Consider the following 19,612-nt stretch of genomic DNA (forward strand, 5'->3'; position numbering starts at 1 on the left):
ATTGTTGTGTTGTAGGACTCTTGGAGACTCAATTAACCTTTGTTCTAATAATTCTTTCATGTTGTGGAATGCCCTGAGATGCACTTACCAACTGCTCCTTCCAAATTAGTCTCACCAGTGTCCACAGATTTAATTTGGTTCTGGAAGAAAAAGAAATATCGTGAACCAATTGATTTTTTTTATGCCTTTATGACTATTAACAAAAATATGGACATTACACAATATGGCCGTAATCCTCCCACACGTTACACAGGACGACAGCCTTTACAAAAACGTGCCATTGCAATGCCCACACATGTTCTGCAAGGTGTAGGCCTGGAAACTGTGGATGGGGATGAACCAGTCACTGATACCAACGGGCCATTCTACCCTGAGGTTGAATAAACACTATGGCTATGTTGATTAGATTATGCTGCACCGGTAGTGTGAAACTGATTCACCCAATGAAGGTGGACTTAATGTAATGTGATGTTGTTTCTATGTATGTGATTGGTGGAGGCGGAGCTATGGTGACTATTTAAATGTTGGCATGTGTGTATGTAACCCAGCACTTGACAAAGACTCTTATGAGTTGAAACGTTGTGGGCAATAAAGTTTTTCTGGAATCAACCCCTGAGTGCTGCTCTTATCTACTCTCCTTCTGCTATTTGGAATACGGTCCAGGATCCAGGACTTTTGAGAGCGAGCACCGTCCGGAGTGGAATATCTTCCCTGGAGATACACAGGGTTTACGTGTGCTGTGATCCATTCATTATTTGGAATTGCTGGGAGTATGGATCCGGGTTCGCGGGCACCACTAGAAGATCCCTCCATCCTGAATCGACCAGCTGGGGAGTCTGGTAAGCCTAAAGTGTTTTCATACACAGTTGATGATGCACTTCGCATCATTGACCGCTCTGAGAAGGACAATGCCTTATTTAGTACACCGGACGTGAAGGTGCATCTACGCAAATTTGAATCAATGAATAAACATCTTATTGCCTCTAAATTACACTCCACGACGCTACGGGAGTATTTTTTGGCACAAAGAATCCCTAGGGGTTTGCGTCCACATACTCGTCCCACATTATTTGCTGATAACGAAGCCTTTTTGGAAAAATTTGTGGGTATAGCAAATAAATTTGCTTTTGATTTGATTCTACTCAACCTGGAGTTTCTACAGGATGAAATAACAAAGACCTCAGCGACTATTGAGACGATGGAGCAAGAGATTCGCACCATGATGTCAGAGCATGAATTGAATAGCTGCATGGAGAAGATTAAGACAGCCCTGCAAAGATATAGGAACGAAGTTGAGTATAAGAAACGCAATAAATGGTCCAGAGATGAGCAGGACTATATAACAGGGAAGGTCTATAATTGGCAGAATACTCCTAATAGACAACCTGGCAAGAATCCTGCCAATAAAAGGGTGAGACAAAGAAGACCACGTTGGGGCAGATCCCAATTTGGTTGGTCCTCGGCAGGATCTGAGTCAGCTGAGGAGTTGGGTTTATCTTCCTCCACAACAGAATCTTTTTTAGGTCAACGACCCCCGAGAGGGGCCGCTACTTCGATCCGTACAAGGGAAAGAGACGGGGAGGAAGAAAACACAACCGGTCCCGGAAGAAATCCCAGGATGATACAGACTCGGTCAGGGTCCAAGACCAGGAGATAATTGAGGTACCAGTGGTCAACATTTCCTCTAAATCCCTGTCCTCCATACAGGAGCGGGCCTTATCCAAGGGCTTGTCTTTTGTTCCAACAGTTAACACTGAATGGTTTGATATGGATATCAGCATTAGACAATTTATTAGACGCTTGAAGCTACGAACTTATTTTGCCTCTGCTGAGACCAATCAAACCTCAAATGAATCTATTGAGAATGTTATTACATCATTTTCCTCTAGGGGTACGGGTCTACGTAATCCGAGTAAATTCCAGCCACCAGTAAGTGATGCTGCAGTTGATGTTTATAAGAATTTGGTAAATCATGACATGACTAGGTTGCGTGATCGATCGAATAGACGGAGGATCCGGTCCAATATGAGTAAAGCAGAGTGGTTGGCGATAAATTCATTGAGCAGTGATGATTCAATAACGATCCGCCCGGCGGACAAGGGAGGAGCCATTATTATCATGGACTCCCAGTATTACCACCAAGAATTGAGTACCCAACTGTCAGACACTCTGGTTTATGAAGTGTTAACGTCGGATCCAACCAGTGTAGTTCGATCTCAATTGAAGTTGGTTTTGGATCAGGCGAGGAGCGATGGGTTAATCGATCAACAACTGCTTGAATTTATGTATCCTGAATATCCGATTTTGGCCAAAATCTATACAATACCGAAAGTCCACAAGGACATACAACGCCCTCCAGGTCGACCCATTGTATCAGGGAGGGGGTCTCTGTTCAATAATGTCTCCCGTTTTCTTGATGTTATATTGAGACAGCATGCCACAGAGGCTACATCGTACATTAAGGACACATCTGACTTTCTGTGTAAACTTGAGCAAATTACCGTTAGAGAGGCGGCCATTTTGGCCTCTTTCGATGTATCATCGTTATACACAATTATTCAGCATGAGGTCGGTGTAGCGGCAGTGGAATTTTTTATGTCTCGGTCAACTTTACCTGAGGAATGTGTAAATTTGGTGCTTACACTGTTACTGATGGTGTTGTCTAACAACTTTTTTCTGTACTGTGGCAAGCTGTACCGGCAGTTACAAGGGACTGCGATGGGGTCTAATATGGCCCCTTCGTATGCAAACATATACATGCGGTACATTGAGGAAACGCGTCTCTGTACCTCCCCAGCCTGGGCCTTTGCCCAGGTCTGGTGGAGGTACATTGACGACGTGTTCCTCATTTGGAATGGCTCTATGGAACAACTAAATGCGTTTCATGAAGAAATTAATAATTTTCTTCCTGAACTGAAGTTCACCCTGTCTGCATCGGATAAATCTATCCAGTTCTTGGATGTTCTGATTATAAAACAAGGATCCGGTTTAATAACTGATTTATACACCAAGCCCACTGACCGTAATAATTTATTACAATACTCGAGTTGCCACCCGCCGGCCATGATGAGATCTCTACCCTGGAGTCAGATGCTCAGGGTCCGGCGGGTGGTCAGCGACGAATTTTTCGATGAAAGACTAGAGGCCATGTGTAGAAGATTCGCTGCTAGGGGATATCCACAGGATTTGTTGAGCAAACAGACACACAGGGTGAAACAGATATCTCGTACATCGATTCTTAGCCCTTCAAAAAGCAACAAGGCTACCATGAAACGCATTCCTTTTGTATCCACGTATGGAGCCCACAGTGGGGAAATTCGTTCTATATTGAACAAACACTGGCATGTTTTGGCGAAGAGCCACCCGGGCATCGTGGAGTTCACAGACCCACCCATGATGGCGTACAGGCGGGCACGGAACTTGAAAGACCGGCTGGTTTGTACGTCGTCTCCTGGTCCCAGTGGCTCAGTACAGAGAACACTGGCACCTATAAAAAACGGTAACTTTCCTTGCCTTGGTTGTGCGTCATGCCACAACATGGTCAAGGGGGATAGTTTTGTACACCCAAGGACAGGTAAAAGATTTCGGATTCGGGGATGGTACAGTTGCTGGTCTGCTTTTGTGGTGTATTTAATCAGCTGTCCATGCGGCCTTCAATATGTGGGACAAACAACCACGGAGGTTCGGAAACGCATGTCAAACCACAAAAGCAATATTAGGACCAGAAAACTCGACCTCCCTATTCCACGACATTTTGAAGACCACAACCATTCGATTAGTCAGTTTCGATTTATGGTTATCGACTCTGTTGAGAGGGACGAGAGGGGAGGAGACAGGGAACGGAGGCTGAAGTTACTGGAGGCCAAATGGATTTTCAGGTTAGATTCCCTAACACCCAGGGGTCTTAATGTGGATTACAACCCTTTATTATATGTAGATTGATTTGTGCCATAATGTTTATGAATTGGTTTTGCATTGATTTTTTGCTTATTGTTTTTATCCTTCCTTTTTTTAACACCTGTTTGTTTTTTTGTAGGTCCCGTTGGGTGATGCAGTTTTCCCATGTCCGGTGCTACATTATATAAAATAATATAACAAAGAATAAATATATACTAGCATAACACATTATGCGTTGATGGTCTTTTGAGGTCTCATGTTGCTTAATTGATTGCCATAGTTGTATAGTGCCAACAGTACATCAGTATGGGTCTGGGTAATGACTAGCGCTACTTGTTTGACTCCACAGGTATTTGCCGTAAGGTGTACATATGACATATAATTGACACTGTCTTTCAGGGCAAAAGCCCTGTTTTTTGCACCTGCACATGTGGTCATGTGACTACATGTGTAAGGATGCATTATTAATGGCTATGACATGAGGATATCCCTCCGGGCTTCACGGTGGGATCACTGATTCAGAGCCTGATTTGGGTAATGATATTGTTTAAGCATGAGTGACAGCTAATAATGAGGAATATGGATTACGCCAGGCACTTTTCAGCGACTGATACATGTGGGGGAGGTCCGGTGGAGGCTCCGATCGCGTGTTCTGTCAGTTGCGAGTAACATGTATTTGCTGAGTGGACTGGGGGGGTCCCGTGATGCGACTGGGTACAGCGGCCGGAGTGCGTGGGAGGAGCCTGGTGTGAGCTCCGATCATGTGCTCTGTCAGCTGACTCTGACGTATGCATGGGATTCACACAGACTGAATTCTGTGATGCGTAGGAGTCCCGGACAGGAGTGATGTCATCAACGTGCGACCTCTCCAGCGCCCGTCGGTCACACACGTGAGGTTGAATAAACACTATGGCTATGTTGATTAGATTATGCTGCACCGGTAGTGTGAAACTGATTCACCCAATGAAGGTGGACTTAATGTAATGTGATGTTGTTTCTATGTATGTGATTGGTGGAGGCGGAGCTATGGTGACTATTTAAATGTTGGCATGTGTGTATGTAACCCAGCACTTGACAAAGACTCTTATGAGTTGAAACGTTGTGGGCAATAAAGTTTTTCTGGAATCAACCCCTGAGTGCTGCTCTTATCTACTCTCCTTCTGCTAACGGGCCATTCTACCCTGATGTCCTGTTTTTCGGCAATTCTGCTTAAGAATCGCCTAGCAAAAAAAAAAAAAATGACATCAGCTATCTAAGTTCTATGCAAGCGAGATGTGATGCATTTTTTCTCCCATAGGGAATAATGGGCGATTTTCACACGTGTTTTTACGAGTGTGATGTGATTTTATCGCAAAATGCATTGCACTCACATAAAAATTGTGGGTTTGCAAATTCAATACTGGTCTGAGTTTCCCTGACATCTATTCCCTAGCTGCTGAAGAGCAACGCTTGTGCATTTAATATTATGCACTGTTATTGCTGAGCCTCTCACATTACATCCTAGTTATACCCTCAGTGAAACCAGGGTATTAGTCACTCGCTTAGGACCACCATCTTTTCTCACAAGACATTTGGCAAACTATCAAAAACTCACTTCCACAACGAAGCGCTCTCTTCAGCCTGGCTTCTGCCCTGTTTATTGCTTCATCGCAGAAAGTTCAAACAACACTTCACACATTTAACCCCTTGAGTGGCACGCCCGGAAATTTTCCAGGACGAGCTCCACTGCCGATAGTGATATAGCCCGAAAGATTTCCGGGCTATGTATCACTATGGGAGCTGCAGAGCACAATGCCACAAGCTGTGACATTGTGCTCTGCCTGCACAGTCCCACAGAGAACAAAGCAAGGGCTTTGAACAACAGAAGCAGAAGATATTGCCGTTCTGCCGGCAATCTCCTGCTTCTAAGTCTCCTGCTTTGTTTATAGGTTACCATAGAGACCATCGGCTTCTCAGAAGCATCCCGATGATCTCTGTGGCAGGGAGAGCTGGTGCTTGGCTGTGAGAGGACAAGCAGGCACCAGCTCTTACAGCAGAGATCAGAGAAAACCTCTGATCTCTGCTGTGTTAACCCTTTACATACTGCAGTCTATGTGACTGCAGCATGTAAAGGGCTGTCACTGCAGCATGTAAAGGGCTGTCACCATCAGACCCTCGGAAAGTGAACGAGGGGTCCTGATGGGTCCCTGTGGAAGTCCCCTAAAGGGACAAAAATTTTAAAAAAAAGAAAAACCACTAAAGTTAAAAAATTATAAAAAAATATTTAAATAAAAACACTTGTCTCCCTTTACTTTGTAAAAAATGTTAAATAAAATCACACATGTGGTATCCATGCGTCATAATGACACAGAGAAGGAAGTTGGTACATTATTTAACCCCTTAATGACATGGCCTCTTCCCCCCCCCCCCATTTCTTTTTTTCCTCCCCGAAACATAAAAACTGTATAAACCTGGTATCACCGGAATCATGTGACTCAGAGAATAATGTTATCACATTATTTATTCTGCATGTTGAACGCCGTAAAAATGAAATCCAAAAAACAAATGGGTGAATTTCTTTTTTTCCCCCCAATCTTCCTTCAAATGTTTTTACAAAAGTTATTCAATACATTATATATACCCAAAAATGAGGCCATCAAAAAGTACAACTTGTCCCGCAAAAAACAAGCCCTCATACGGCCTGGTCAATGGAAAAATGAAAAAGTTATGGCTCTTGGAACGCAACTGCAAAATTAGTTGAAATTCAATGATTAGACCATTTTAAAAACCTGCCCTGGTGGGTACGACAGGGTGGTAGGAAACCCGCCACTAAAGGGGTTAAGGTGCACAGGAGCAGCAAAACAAATCCTGTCCGTCTGGCCACTTACTACACATTTAAGGGCGCCTACCCACTTGCGTTTTTGTTTTTTTTAACGCTGCAATATCGCTGTTTTTTTTTACGTGAATGTCAATGGGACTTTTTAATGTTAAAAACACATCACACAAAAGTCGCAAAGCACAAACTTGTGATGCGTTCTTAACATTAGAAACAGCAGCGATATCACAGCGTTAAAAAAACGCAAGTGGGTAGGAGCTCTTACTTTGCTCTTTCTAATAGTTATGCCTAGTGCCTCAAAACTTAATGTATACAGTGCATATTTCTGTTGTTAGCCTTAAATGCGAGCTCCTTCCATGTTTTCGGTTTTGCAATGCTTTTTTCAGTTGTGTGATATCCATCCCAGTATCCGCTCTGACAGTATCAGCCATCATGTTCTTTGGCTGCTGGGTCTTCGTTTGCACTGATCTGTCCAAGCATTATAGATTTTTCTAGCAACTCTGCTCACATTACAGGGCCAAAATGCAGGGGCATGGGCCGGGTAATCTTACCCACCAGTGATATATCGGGTCTTATACGATTTAGGACTTCTCTGTTCCTCTCACCATCCATGGTATACGAAGCAGCTTTTGCCAACACCACAGCTCAAACGCATCAATCTTCATACTATCAGCTCCCCTCACAGTCTAGCTTTCACATCCCTACATGTCTTTGGGGAAAACGGTGGTTTGCACTATCCAGTGTTTAGTTGCGATGCCGATATCCCTACTTTTCCAGATTTTGCCCATGTTTTGCATTGCGCTTCACCCCAATGCTATCCTACGTTTTATCTCTGGCATAGATTCTCCAGCCTGGTCAATTTTTGAACCAGGGAAGATGAAGTGTCTCGCGCATTCTAAGTCCTCGTTGTCGATTTTGAGTTGAATTTGGCCATTTTTTTCAGCTGTCAAAACTTTAGTCTTCTTTAAATTCAGGTAAAGGCCCTTTTTTCACTTTTAGTTTTATTATTAGGGTCCATTTAGATGGGACGAATGTCAGGCAAACAATGCCCGACACTTGTCCCTGTGTGTCCTCGCTCCTGTGAACCTGCATGGCAGCTAGTAGTGCTGACTCCCTCACAGAGCGGCCAGCAGGGGGGCGGGGCAGCTGCAGATTTCTCTACTTGCGCTCCCCCGCCCCTCTCTATTGACTTAACATAAAGGCCATTCATCACTGAACAGCCCCTATGTTGAGGCAATGGAGAGGGGTGGAGGAGCGGGAGGAGAGAACTCTCCTCCAGCCGCCACACTGAGAGCTAACAATACTTGCTTCTGTGCAGTAGCATGGGAACTAGCATGCGTGGGGACGAATGCTGGGCATCATTTGCCTGACATTCGTCCCGTCTAAAAGGGCCTTTACATATCAGATGCTTCACACCAGCTTCTGTTTCTGCAAGCAGAGTTGTGTCATCCCTATAACGGAGATTAGTGATTGTTTCGGTCACCTATTTTCACCGCGATTTCCAATTTGTCTAGGTCCATTTTCCGCATTATCACAGTGCATATATCTGCCAAAATCAAGTACCAACACGGGGGCATCTCATCTCACCATACCAAGCCTCTCTCTTCTTTCAGAATGGGAGCCAGGCTGGGAGCCCAGAAGCTACATTTGCCTAACTCCCACCTCTTTTTAAGAAAGCCTTGAGGACTCTGAAGATTCTTGAAATGTAATTCTGAGTTGCCAAAGAGTGACACGAGCTCTTTTATCCTTGTAATCAAGTTTATTTCCTGTTTCCACTCACAGGTCGGAGGTTTCACTCTTCTGCCTAGGGATAACCACCCATGCACCAGCCAAAAAATGCTGTAGGTAGCCTTTTTTATGGCTGATATACAGCCCAGGATTATCGAAAGCGGTACGATCTGAGAGTTTGCCATAATAAGTTACTTCTTCATACATCAGGAAGATTGTGTTTTAGAAAGTTCTTTGCCTCAAACAGTTCCACCACATATGCAGTAGAGCAGTGGTCCCCAACCTTTTTAGCACCAGGGACCGACTTCAAGCAAGACCATTTTTACAAGGCCCGACAGGGTTGGGCGGGACATGGGCGAGGCTTTGGTTATATGGGGCGGGGTTATGAAGGAAGTTGGAGTTTAGTGCATTCTTATTTAATTATGACATTTAGAATGTCCTAGCAGTACACACATAGGGCAGTATAAAATCTATTCCCCCCCCCTCCAGCACACACATAGGGCAGCATATAATTTATCCCCCCCCCAGTAATAGACAGCCTCCACCCCTCAGTAATTAGCAGCCCCTCCCCCTGTAATAAGTAGCCCCCTCCCCCAGTAATAAGTACCCCCCCCCCAGTAATAAGCATATTCCTCCAGTAATAAGCAGGTCCCCTCCCCCGTAATAAGCAGGTTCCAACCCCCCGTAATAAGCAGGTCCCACCCCCCGTAATAAGCAGGTCCCCCCCCCAGTAATAGACAGCGCCCCCCCCCAGTAATAAGCAGCCCCTTCCCCTGTAATAAGTAGCCCCAACCCCACCCCACCCCTAGTAATAAGCATCCCCCCCAGTAATAAGCAGGTTCCCTCCACTAAAAAGCAGGTCCCCCTCCCCAGTAATAAGCAGCCCCTCCCCAGTAATAAGCAGCCCCCCCAGTAATAAGCAGGTCCCTCCAGCCAGTAATAGGCAGCCGCTCCCCCCCCCACACATAATATGCAGCACCCCCCAACCCATATACCTACCTCCTCCCTGCTGTCGCTCTCTGTCTGCTTGCCCTGACGTCAGTGTGCAGCCCGGAACGCTTCCTCCCCGAGTCCTCTCCTGCGGAACTAATGAGCAGGGGACTCGGGGAAGAGGATCGAGGCTGCACACTGACTTCAGTGTGCGCCGGGATCAGCGCGATTACCAGCGGGGAGCTGCGGCGCCCCCGCTGGTAATCGCTTCAGTGATGAGCGGCGTCGGCACGCCGCGGGCCACATAGCACAAGGCAGCAGGCCGGATTCAGCCCGCGGGCCTTGTGTTTAGAGCAAAAGTTCCCCGCGGTGCCGTGGACCGGCGCTAAACACCCAACGGCCCGGTCCGCAGCCTGGCGGATGGGGACCCCTGCAGCAGAGGACCTCTCTCAGCAGTGCACCTCCAACAACTCTCAGAGATCGTAGTATATGTTATGTGGAGGAGAACGGGCCATCTGTACCATCAAATAAGCAATTATCTTGTGCTTCAGAATCGATTATTGTGCGCCACGTGTCAATGGAATACTATGGGATAACATAAATGCCTTAAGGCCCTTTTACACAAATCGACGACCAGGTAAACGACTGCATGAACGCTGACGTCACTGCTAAGGCTGCTAGTGTTCATGCAGACTGGCCGACTTCGCTGCTGGATCACAGGCTTCTCGCTGAGCGCTTCACCTTCTATGTGAGTTTACATAGAATGACAATCCCACGATTGTCATACATAGTTTTTAAGCTGACTGAAAGTCAGCGATACAAACCGGAGTACGAATAGTGAGCGACTTTTGTGCACTTAGACCACACGATTATCGCTCAAATTCCTTTGTTTGGACGGATTTTGAGTGATAATCGTCCTGTGTGAATGGCCCATTATTGTATCTCACATGAAGTCGGGGATATTAAGCTATAATGCCATTTCCCAGTACCCAGCCAGTGTAAGCAGATCTGGCAGGAGTTGCTACCTCTAAGAGCAGACTGTAGGTTTGCTACAGAATGAGCTGGAGTGCATATGGTGTCACAGCGGGATTTAATGGATATTTAACACCTGGAGTCTCATCTTATCACAGATAAGTGATCTCAACACAATTGATCTTCCCAAAAAACAAGAGTCCCGTTTTACCGCCCATAGCCTTGTTATGTCAGGCGTAGCACACCGAAGTACTATTTTGCTCACAGTATGATGGTATATGTACTGTTGATCTAAGAGATTTCATTCAAACCATACTTAGGTTTTGTCTACTCTATGTTAATCTAAGCAGCTCTGACATCAGTAATGCATATATAGGGGTCAATATACTAATTGGAATATTTGAGCAGTCAATATATGTTTAATAATGTGTTGGTCAGCACATCACTAAAAGGAAATGAATAGAAGACATTACCATAATGTATTGCAGTTCAGTTTTGCAAATTTAGTGAGATTTATATTTTAGTAGTAATTATTCTATATGGCTCTCGAAAAGGGTAATTTTGGATTGCTGGTCTTGATTGCACTAATTTCCTTTTAATGTATCCCTTTCAGACACAATGGAACAGCTCAAGCCTCAAAAGGTGGAATAATAAAGGTTATTAGAGAAGTAAAAGCTAGTATCATACAGTAGGAGTGGGATAAAAGATGACATTCATCTCACTAAGACCAGCTTCACATGAGAGCATTATGTGCACAGATGAGTGTCCCAGCCCAACCACAAGCCTACTGACCCGAACTCGGGGCACCATAGATCTGATGCTCAGAGTTCATATCAGTAGATACTCAGTCCACCGGAACACTTGTCCGTATCACAGGCGCATACATGAGTATATAATACGTTCATACGAAACTGGCCCAACACATTTATTGCACAGAAGAAATGATTAAGTGATTGACAACAGATCTGGTTATATAATTAGGGGATAACGGGGGCTTCATGGGACAATGAGTGAAAACTACTGTAAATATAGTAAAGGTCACTTTATAATTATGGCTATCAGCACCATTGTTACGTAAAATTTATTTCATGAAAACAAGTCACCACAAATGGGAGAAGTTTAAAAACATCCTAATCACCTCATGTGAGCAGTTCATACCCTTCAACAATAAAAGAACTATGAATAGAAGGAAACCAATGTGGTTCGACAAGACTGTAAAGGGAGCAATAAGTGGAAAAAGAAAGTGCGTAAATTACTAAAACAAGAAGGCAGCGAAGAAGAGCTAAAAACATACAGAGAAAAAAACCAATTATATAAGGAAAAGATAAAAACTGCCAAGGAGGAAGCGGAGAGACTGATCGCCAAAGAGAGCAAAGCCTAAACTATTTTTCAGCTACATAAACGGTAAAAAGATTTGCACTGAAAGCACTGTCCCTTTAACAAATAATGCAGGAGAAACCATAGAAGATGATGGGAGGTAGGCAAATCTATAAAATACTTTTTTCTCAAGTATATTCACGAAATAAAAAGAAATGTCACACGAGATGTAAGGGGATAAAATGAACCCCCCACTGAATATCACTTGGCTAACGCAGGAAGAAGAGCAGAGCCAGCTAAAAAAAAAATGGAACTTGAGAAATCACTGGGCCCAGATGGAATATACCTAAGGGTTCTAAGGGACGTATTAGACAGATCACTATTTCTTATATTTAAGGACTTTATTGAGACCGGGCTTGTAATACTGGATTGGTGCATTGCCAATGTGGTTCCAATATGCAAAAAGGGGTAAAGAAGAGAGCCTTGTAACTACAGGCCGGTAAGTCTCACTTCAATAATTGGAAAAATATACATCAAACAAAGGTGTGAAAAAGGCTCATTCAGAGCCAAAACACATTGCCTTTTATTGTTGTTATTATTATTGAATAAAACCGAATACTGAAGCACCCGTGGGTCCAAAAGAGAACTTCTTACAGCTACAATCATGCTGCACAGGGGACTCATGGAGAGATTCCCCCTAAATCAGTAAGTGTTACTTTCAAATTTTACACACATATATATGTAACATACATATATGTGCAGTTCCTTTCTGTCTGAACTGTCTCCAAATTTCAAAATAAGCATATGCTTTTTTCTTTATTTTAGAAAAATATTCGAGGGCTTTCTGAAAGATGCCATCCTGGGATACCTCAAGGAAAGCAATGGTATAACTGCTCATCAGCATGGGTTCATGAGGGGTCAATCATGTCAAACCAACGATGCACAGTAAAATATCGATATTTACAGACTATACAAAATTCTACATGATAATTAACACAACGGAGGACAATGTACGGCTGCAAATGGACCTAGATAAGCTGGGGCTTTGGTAGAAAAATGGCAAATGAAGTTCAACAAGGTTATACACATGGGCAGGAGAAATGGATGTCACCAATATACACTAAATGGGGTACTGCTAGGAAATAGTGACATGGAAAAAGACCTGGGGGTACTAGTAGAATGTAGACTTAACTGGAGCAACCAATGCCAGTCAGCTGCTGCAAAGGCAAATAAAGTCTTGGGGTGCATTAAAAGAGGTATAGGGGCGAAGGATGAGAACATCATCCTTCCATTATATAAGGCACTTGCAGGCCTCACATGGAATACTGCGTATAGTTCTGGACACCGGTGCTCAGGAAAGATGTTGCAGTGCTTGAGGGTTCAAAGAAGGGCAACTAAATTAATAAACAGAATGGGGGGACTGGAATACCCGGAGAGGCTATCAAAATTGGGATTATTCGCCCTGGAAAAAAGGCCGTTAAGGGGTGACTCAATAGCTATGTATAAAATACATGAGGGGACGATACAAGGATCTCTCTCATGATCTGATTATACCCAGGACTGCGATGGTAACAAGAGGGTATCCTCTACATTTACAGGAGAGAAGGTTTCATCACCAACACAGAAGGGGGTTCTTTACTGTAAGAGCAGTGAGACTGTGGAACTCTCTGCCTGAGGACATGCTGTTGTCAAAATTAATGGAGGCATTTAAGAAGCGACTAGACTGTTTTTTGGAGTGCTACAACATTGCAGGATATAGGCATTAAATAACCAGCAGGGTTGTTGATCCGGGTCTTGAAGTCATGTAGGAACTTTCAATTGCTGATCCGGGGAATATTTTGAAGTTGGAAAAAATTATTTTCCACCAGATGGGGGGTGGTTGAAGGCGAAGGGGGGGGAGGGGTTGCAAACAGGCTGAACTGAATGGCATTTGTCTTTTTTCAGCCCAGCATACTATAGTTACATATGCAGGAAAATCAAAATATAATACTCTGTGGTTTACAAAGGGAAAGCAAAAACGAAATCTAGGGGTACCTGTACATGATATAACTGAGCGCCCCACAGCCATTCCAGCGGCTATTGCTCCTTGTATTCACACAACAGTGATAGTATTTCAGAGAATGGAGTCAGAGCGAGACAGAAATCTCTTCCACCCACCCGCCTCTATTCACTGGAAACAGGCAGTCGCTCAACAACTGAATGGCTTCTGTTTACCCTGAACAGTAAGTCCCTCACTAGTCATTCCGTTTCAGTTCACTAAAACGGAATGACTAGCAACTACTGAGAGACTTCTTGCTCAGTGCCTTGTCAGGGGCCGTATGTACATGGGCCAACAGTCGCCAATAATTGCTCATTTGAACAAGTATTTGGGCGACTACCGTCCCATGTAAAGTTACCCTAAGCCAAACCCCAAAACTACTGTGGAATGTAGAGATAATATCAAAAACCTACAATGGGACATTACCCCCCACTCCTATATGCTCCAATGACTTATCTCATGCAGTCACCTGTAAGTGGTCGGGAAATTGGTGCTGGTCAATAATAATTAAATAATTCACAGAGGGCAATGGTTGAAATAAATTCCCAGAATGCCCGGCAACAACTCGGTAAAAGCTATGATTATGTGAATCGGTGTTTAACTCTGGTCCTCAGAAATCTCCAACAGGTCATGTTTTCAGGATTTCCTCAGTACAATTGATGTAATCATTGCCATGTTTACGGCTGTGCCACCCCAGTAAGTTAGAAAACATGCACAGTATAAAATACATTACCGACTTAGTAAAACTAGTAGGACTACAGAGTATATGCTTTACCTTCGTGGTCTCCAACAACCAAAGATATCCTTAGGATTACACTTTTTGCTATTCCCAATAAAAAGAAACTGTGCTTTTAACAAATTACCTTTTTGTGATATGTCTCTCTTGGTTATCTTTAGAAATACAAAAATCTGTCAGCTTTACCAACTGGGACCTGTGAAACCTGTCATCTCTCCCTCTAATTTACACTAGTCTTTCTATAATTAATGTACATTCTCCGGCACATACAGTAGCCTGACAACAGATATTCTGTGATTTCAAATAAAGCTGTTATTTGTGACACCAGACTTCAGAACAGAAGGGAGACGCGTTCATCCCGAAGAGTCTGTTGCCTTCATTTCTTGGTGTACCATTTACATTTAAGCAAGTTATTTCTGCAGATGTTTTAGACAGTACCGATAAGTCTGCCTTATAATTACCTTTGGAATGCATATTAAACATAAGCTACAGACTACAGAGCAGAATTAAGTAGAGCATGGTGGGATGCTGTCATTCAAATCCAGAGCTCCGACTATAGGAAATACCGTATACTGTATCAAGCAGATAGGGAAGCAGAAGTTTTAACAATCTCACAAGAACAACTGTGTCCAACCAAGTTCCCCAGAGTAGGACTGAGAAAGGGATTTCTGATTATATTATCTTCCACTCCGATCTCTAATAACTTCCCATTGGGATTTACGGACACACTATATTTCACTTAAAAGGGATTCTGTTAATGGTCTCTGGCAAGTAATTACTATTTAAAACATGTTTGGTGTCCCATGGTTCATATTGTTCTTCTTTTGACTTGAATCATTCTACTCCTGTGAGATTGGTTTGAGATAACCCACAGGATATGATTTATATAATACAACCAGGAACTCGGCGAGCAGCACTGCTGGTGCCGCTGCTTTCAGATCGGAGACTAATAGATTTATCTAGCTTGAGGACTGCAAATTCTGGGTTTCTTATACAGCCAGAAAAAGTGTTGTCAAATATTAAATTGCTTGAAGCAGCAGATCTCTCTGCCTCTGCAGCTCGATACAGAAAGTACCTTGATCAGTCTGCAGCTACTTACAAATTCCAACTAAAAAACAAGGACAAATGTGAATGTTTGTGAAGGCGCAAAACACAGAAAATGGAGCTTATGCTTCATTCTTAAATAAGAAGACCCTGCTGTGTAATGCTATGCCTAAATAGCCTAATCTTGTAATATAGTGCGGTAACACATGACATTCTCATGTAAACCTATGGGACCTTCTAATTTTTTTTAAATTTATTTTGATGACCCCCGGATAGGCCACACATGTGTAATCAGTAGCAGTTTGACCCCTGCAACCCCATCATCAACAACTGAATGAAGGGCATTTACAGGTTCATGATTTTCCATTCCGTCAAGGCTGACTTTCGGTCACTTTGTGGACCATTGTTCTCCATGCTTTCCTATCCTTGACCGCTTCTTTCAGTTCTTCCATGTACATGTCTGTACCCGCCTTTATTGTTTCCAGCCAGCGTCTTTTCTGTTCTGTACTTCGTGACCCACTAACTGTGGCCAGCATCAGTGATGTTTCCAGAGAATTGGCTTGCATGATGTGTCTAAAGTATAAGAGCCGCTGTTTGGGGATTCTGCCCTCCAGCGATATTTTTGGTTTGATACGCTCTAGGGCCATCTTGTTGGTGACCACTGCTGACCATGGTATACGTAGCATTCTTCTCCAGCACCAGAATCCAAAAGCATCAATTTTTCTTCTAACTGCTTTCCCAAGCGTCAACCTATTGCATGCGTTTATTGAGATCGGGAACACAATTTATAATTCGGACCTTTGCAGCAATGCTAATATCCTTAGGGCTCCTGTCCACGGGCGTAGCGATACCCCCGGCAGATCTCTGCCGCCGGGGAGCAGGAGAGAGCTGACGGCTCTCCGCACTGAGCCTATCTGATAGCGGCAGCAGAGGGAGCCACGATCACTACAGTGAGTGATCTGTCGGCCAGGATGGAGCAGACTGCAGTGCAACAAAGTGCCCGCACGGACCACTCAGGATCTGCAGGGACAGCTGCGGCGTGTGTGGACTAGATGAGAGGTCAGTGCGGTGGTAGGGGCAGGGTATCAGGCTGAGGGGGAAGGAGGGCAGCAATGGTGTGTCAGGGTGGCTGGGATGGGGGGGGCAGCAATGGTGTGTTGGGGAGTGGTGGGGGCAGCAATGGTGTGTCGGGGAGTGGTGGGGGGGTTGGCAATGGTGTGGCGGGTGGGGGGCAATGGTGTGTGGGGGGCAGCAATGGTGTGTCAGGGCGTGGTGGGGGAGGAAGCAATGGTGTGGCAGGTGTGGGGCAATAGTGTGTTTAACAGTTTACATGCCCCGGTCTATGTGACCGCAGCATATAAAGGGCTGTCAAAGGGAGGGGGCTCCCTCTGTGACCATCACACCCCCCTGCAATGTCATCAGGAGGTCCTGATGGGTTTCTGTGGCACCCGGAGGCTTAAATATAGCGTCCAGGTCTGTCCGCTTAGGCTATGACAGAGTAGTAGAAGAGTATTAGAAGAATAGAAAAAAAGTTAAAGTCTCGTAAAGGGACAAAAAAAAAAAAAAAAGTACAAAAATTCTAAAAAAAATATAACACCCAAAAGTTTCTCCCTTTACTTTGTAAAAAATTAAAAACTAAATTACACATCTGGTATATCTGCATTTGTAATGACCCAGAGAAGGAAGTTAGTTCATTATTTAACTCCTTAATGACGCGGCCCCCCTCTTTTTTTCCTCCCCCCTTTTAAAAAATCGTAACTCCTTTATTTATTCGTTGACGTCACTGTATGAGGGCTTGTTTTTTGAGGAACGAGTTAGAATTTTTTAAAAGTTTTTCAACACATTATATTGAAAGATTAAAAAGAACCATTGAAAAGTACAAGTGGAGTAAAACAAAAAAAAACAACAAATGGCAGGATTTCTTTTTTCCCCAATTACCCTACAAATTGTTTTACAAAAGTTATGCGATACATTATATGTACCCAAAAATGATGCCATCAAAAAATACAACTTGTCACGCAAAAAACAAGCCCTCATATGTCCGTGTCAATGGGAAAATGAAAACGTTATGGCTCTTGGAATGCGACTGGGAAATTAGTGGAAATTAAATCTGCATGTTTATATATGGGCGGTTTGATCTGCGGATCTTCCATGCAGGACACCCAAATCAAACCCGCCTGTGGACATTGGGCCTCATACAAAATGACACTCGGCTCTGTCCCTCTGATACACCTGTATATAAACATTACATATTAACAGAGGGACGCGTCCGGTTGTTTTCATAAAGTACATTCTGGCTGCCTATATCTTTGTCATTAAAATTCCATATTCTTCTCTCCTAACTTTATTCTCTGGGTTGGCACATTTTATTATCTTTTATGAACACGCTGTACTGTGAAAGAACGTGTTAATAGATAATCTGCAGCAGAATTGGAGACTCGCTACTTTAGGGAAAAGTGCGAGCACAATATACATCCGACAGAAATCTTCATAAAAATCACACGAGCTCAGCATCTAATATAAATGAAAATAGCAGGAATTAGACTTCCATTTGGCAGTGTATGCTCTGAGCTATAGGCAAGGCTGGGAATTCATATGGCAATAGGATGTTGTTTCTGTAAGGTGGCAATGAATCCTGCAGCCGTAAAACAGACAAAAACATTATCACCTCCTAATATATTAACATTCTAATTAGATCAAATAGAAGTATTTTAGGACTTTCCATTTTTATGATCATCTCATTATATGCTTTATGAAACAAATATTTCCAGACTTTCGCATTTTGCTGCCAATTCCACACTTGAGGCTACTAAATTGTAAATGAAACTAATCAGTTTTCTTGGAATCAATACCCCGTGGAAAGTGCGTACATAGGAATTAAATCAACACCAGTCACTTTATTTTCGTGAACGCTGCATGTGAGAGACATAACTAAAGCATCTCCATCTTGTAATCACCAACAGCAGGCATACTGTACATAGCAGCGTCCCCGGATGGAGGGTGGCAGCAAGAAAGCACAAAAACCCATGTTGTACATACATATCTATACAGACGCAGCCTTCTACAGACAGGCTGCCCTCGGGAAACTGCATGTTGTATTGATTTGAGAGATAAACTACAACCCTTGTAGGGGACAAACATAAAGCCTCATTCACACGGGCGACAAAGTTGCGTGATTTTGTTGCGTTACTACAAATCGCATGTATGTGAAGCCCATGTTTTCCTATGGGTTACTTTACACATGTGATGTTTTGTAGCATGCAACAACCCGACACAGAAACCTTGCGGTTCCGTCAATATGCACGCGACTCATGAGGTTTTATAGCCCATGTTTCCCTATGGAGCCTTCCTCCCTGTTGCATTGCACAAAAACGCGTTTTTTGTACAATGTGATGCAACTTCGACAGTGGGAAATCCTACTGTCAAAGCCATAATTTAAGCCCTGGCTGCAGGAAAAAAAAACAGTAAACAGACACAACGAAGGAGTCAGCAGCAAAGAAAGCATCCGTATCTGGTTGAACGGGTTTGTCTGCAATCGCCTACTGTGGTCTAGATCCGAGTTCAACCACCAGAAGTCATCACAGTATACATCACCTTAGAAGCGCTGTCAGCCCAGCCGCATCTTCTCCCCGAGTCCCCAACACTGGTCTTCTTCATCTCTTCCGGCTGGGGATTGAAAAATTCCCACCTCCTGGAAGCGCTGGCTGTGTCTGGTTCGATGAACCAATCACAGCCATTCATCGAGTGCTGACTCTGATTGGCTAAGTGTTAGCCAATCAGCGCCAGTGCTTCCAAGAGGCTGGGATTTTCAATCCCCGGCCAGAAGAGATGAAAAAGACCAGTGTCGGGGATAGGAGGAAGCTGCAGCAGAGCCGGACAGCACTTCTAAGGTGATGTATACTTATTTTTTTCTGCAGCCAGGGCTTATTTTTGAGGTAGAACTTATATTTCAAGTCCCCCACCCCACCACGGAAATCCTCGCTTGTGGTGCTACAAAGTCACTGCGATTTTCTCGCGGCGATGATGTGTCGCCTTTGTCAACGAGGCCTGAAGAGTTGTCCAATGAGAAGGAAGAGGTTCCATAGGGAGTGGACAGAATTAAAAGGCGGATTCACACATAGCATTTTGGGATGCA

General features: G+C 43.8%; 1 protein-coding gene across 3 annotated transcripts in view; it reads right to left on the reverse strand.

Annotated features, from left to right (window-relative positions):
• ULK4 (unc-51 like kinase 4) overlaps positions 1–19,612 on the reverse strand; it is a 649,532-nt gene that overhangs the window by 359,900 nt on the left and 270,020 nt on the right. For all 3 annotated transcript variants that reach the window (XM_066584674.1, XM_066584676.1, XM_066584675.1), the window contains exon 26: positions 89–140. In XM_066584674.1, coding sequence (XP_066440771.1) covers positions 89–140 — 52 coding nt within the window. The remainder of the gene's footprint in view (positions 1–88; positions 141–19,612) is intronic.

The sequence above is a fragment of the Eleutherodactylus coqui genome, chromosome 12, assembly GCF_035609145.1.
Source record: "Eleutherodactylus coqui strain aEleCoq1 chromosome 12, aEleCoq1.hap1, whole genome shotgun sequence".
Classification (NCBI taxonomy): domain Eukaryota; kingdom Metazoa; phylum Chordata; class Amphibia; order Anura; family Eleutherodactylidae; genus Eleutherodactylus; species Eleutherodactylus coqui.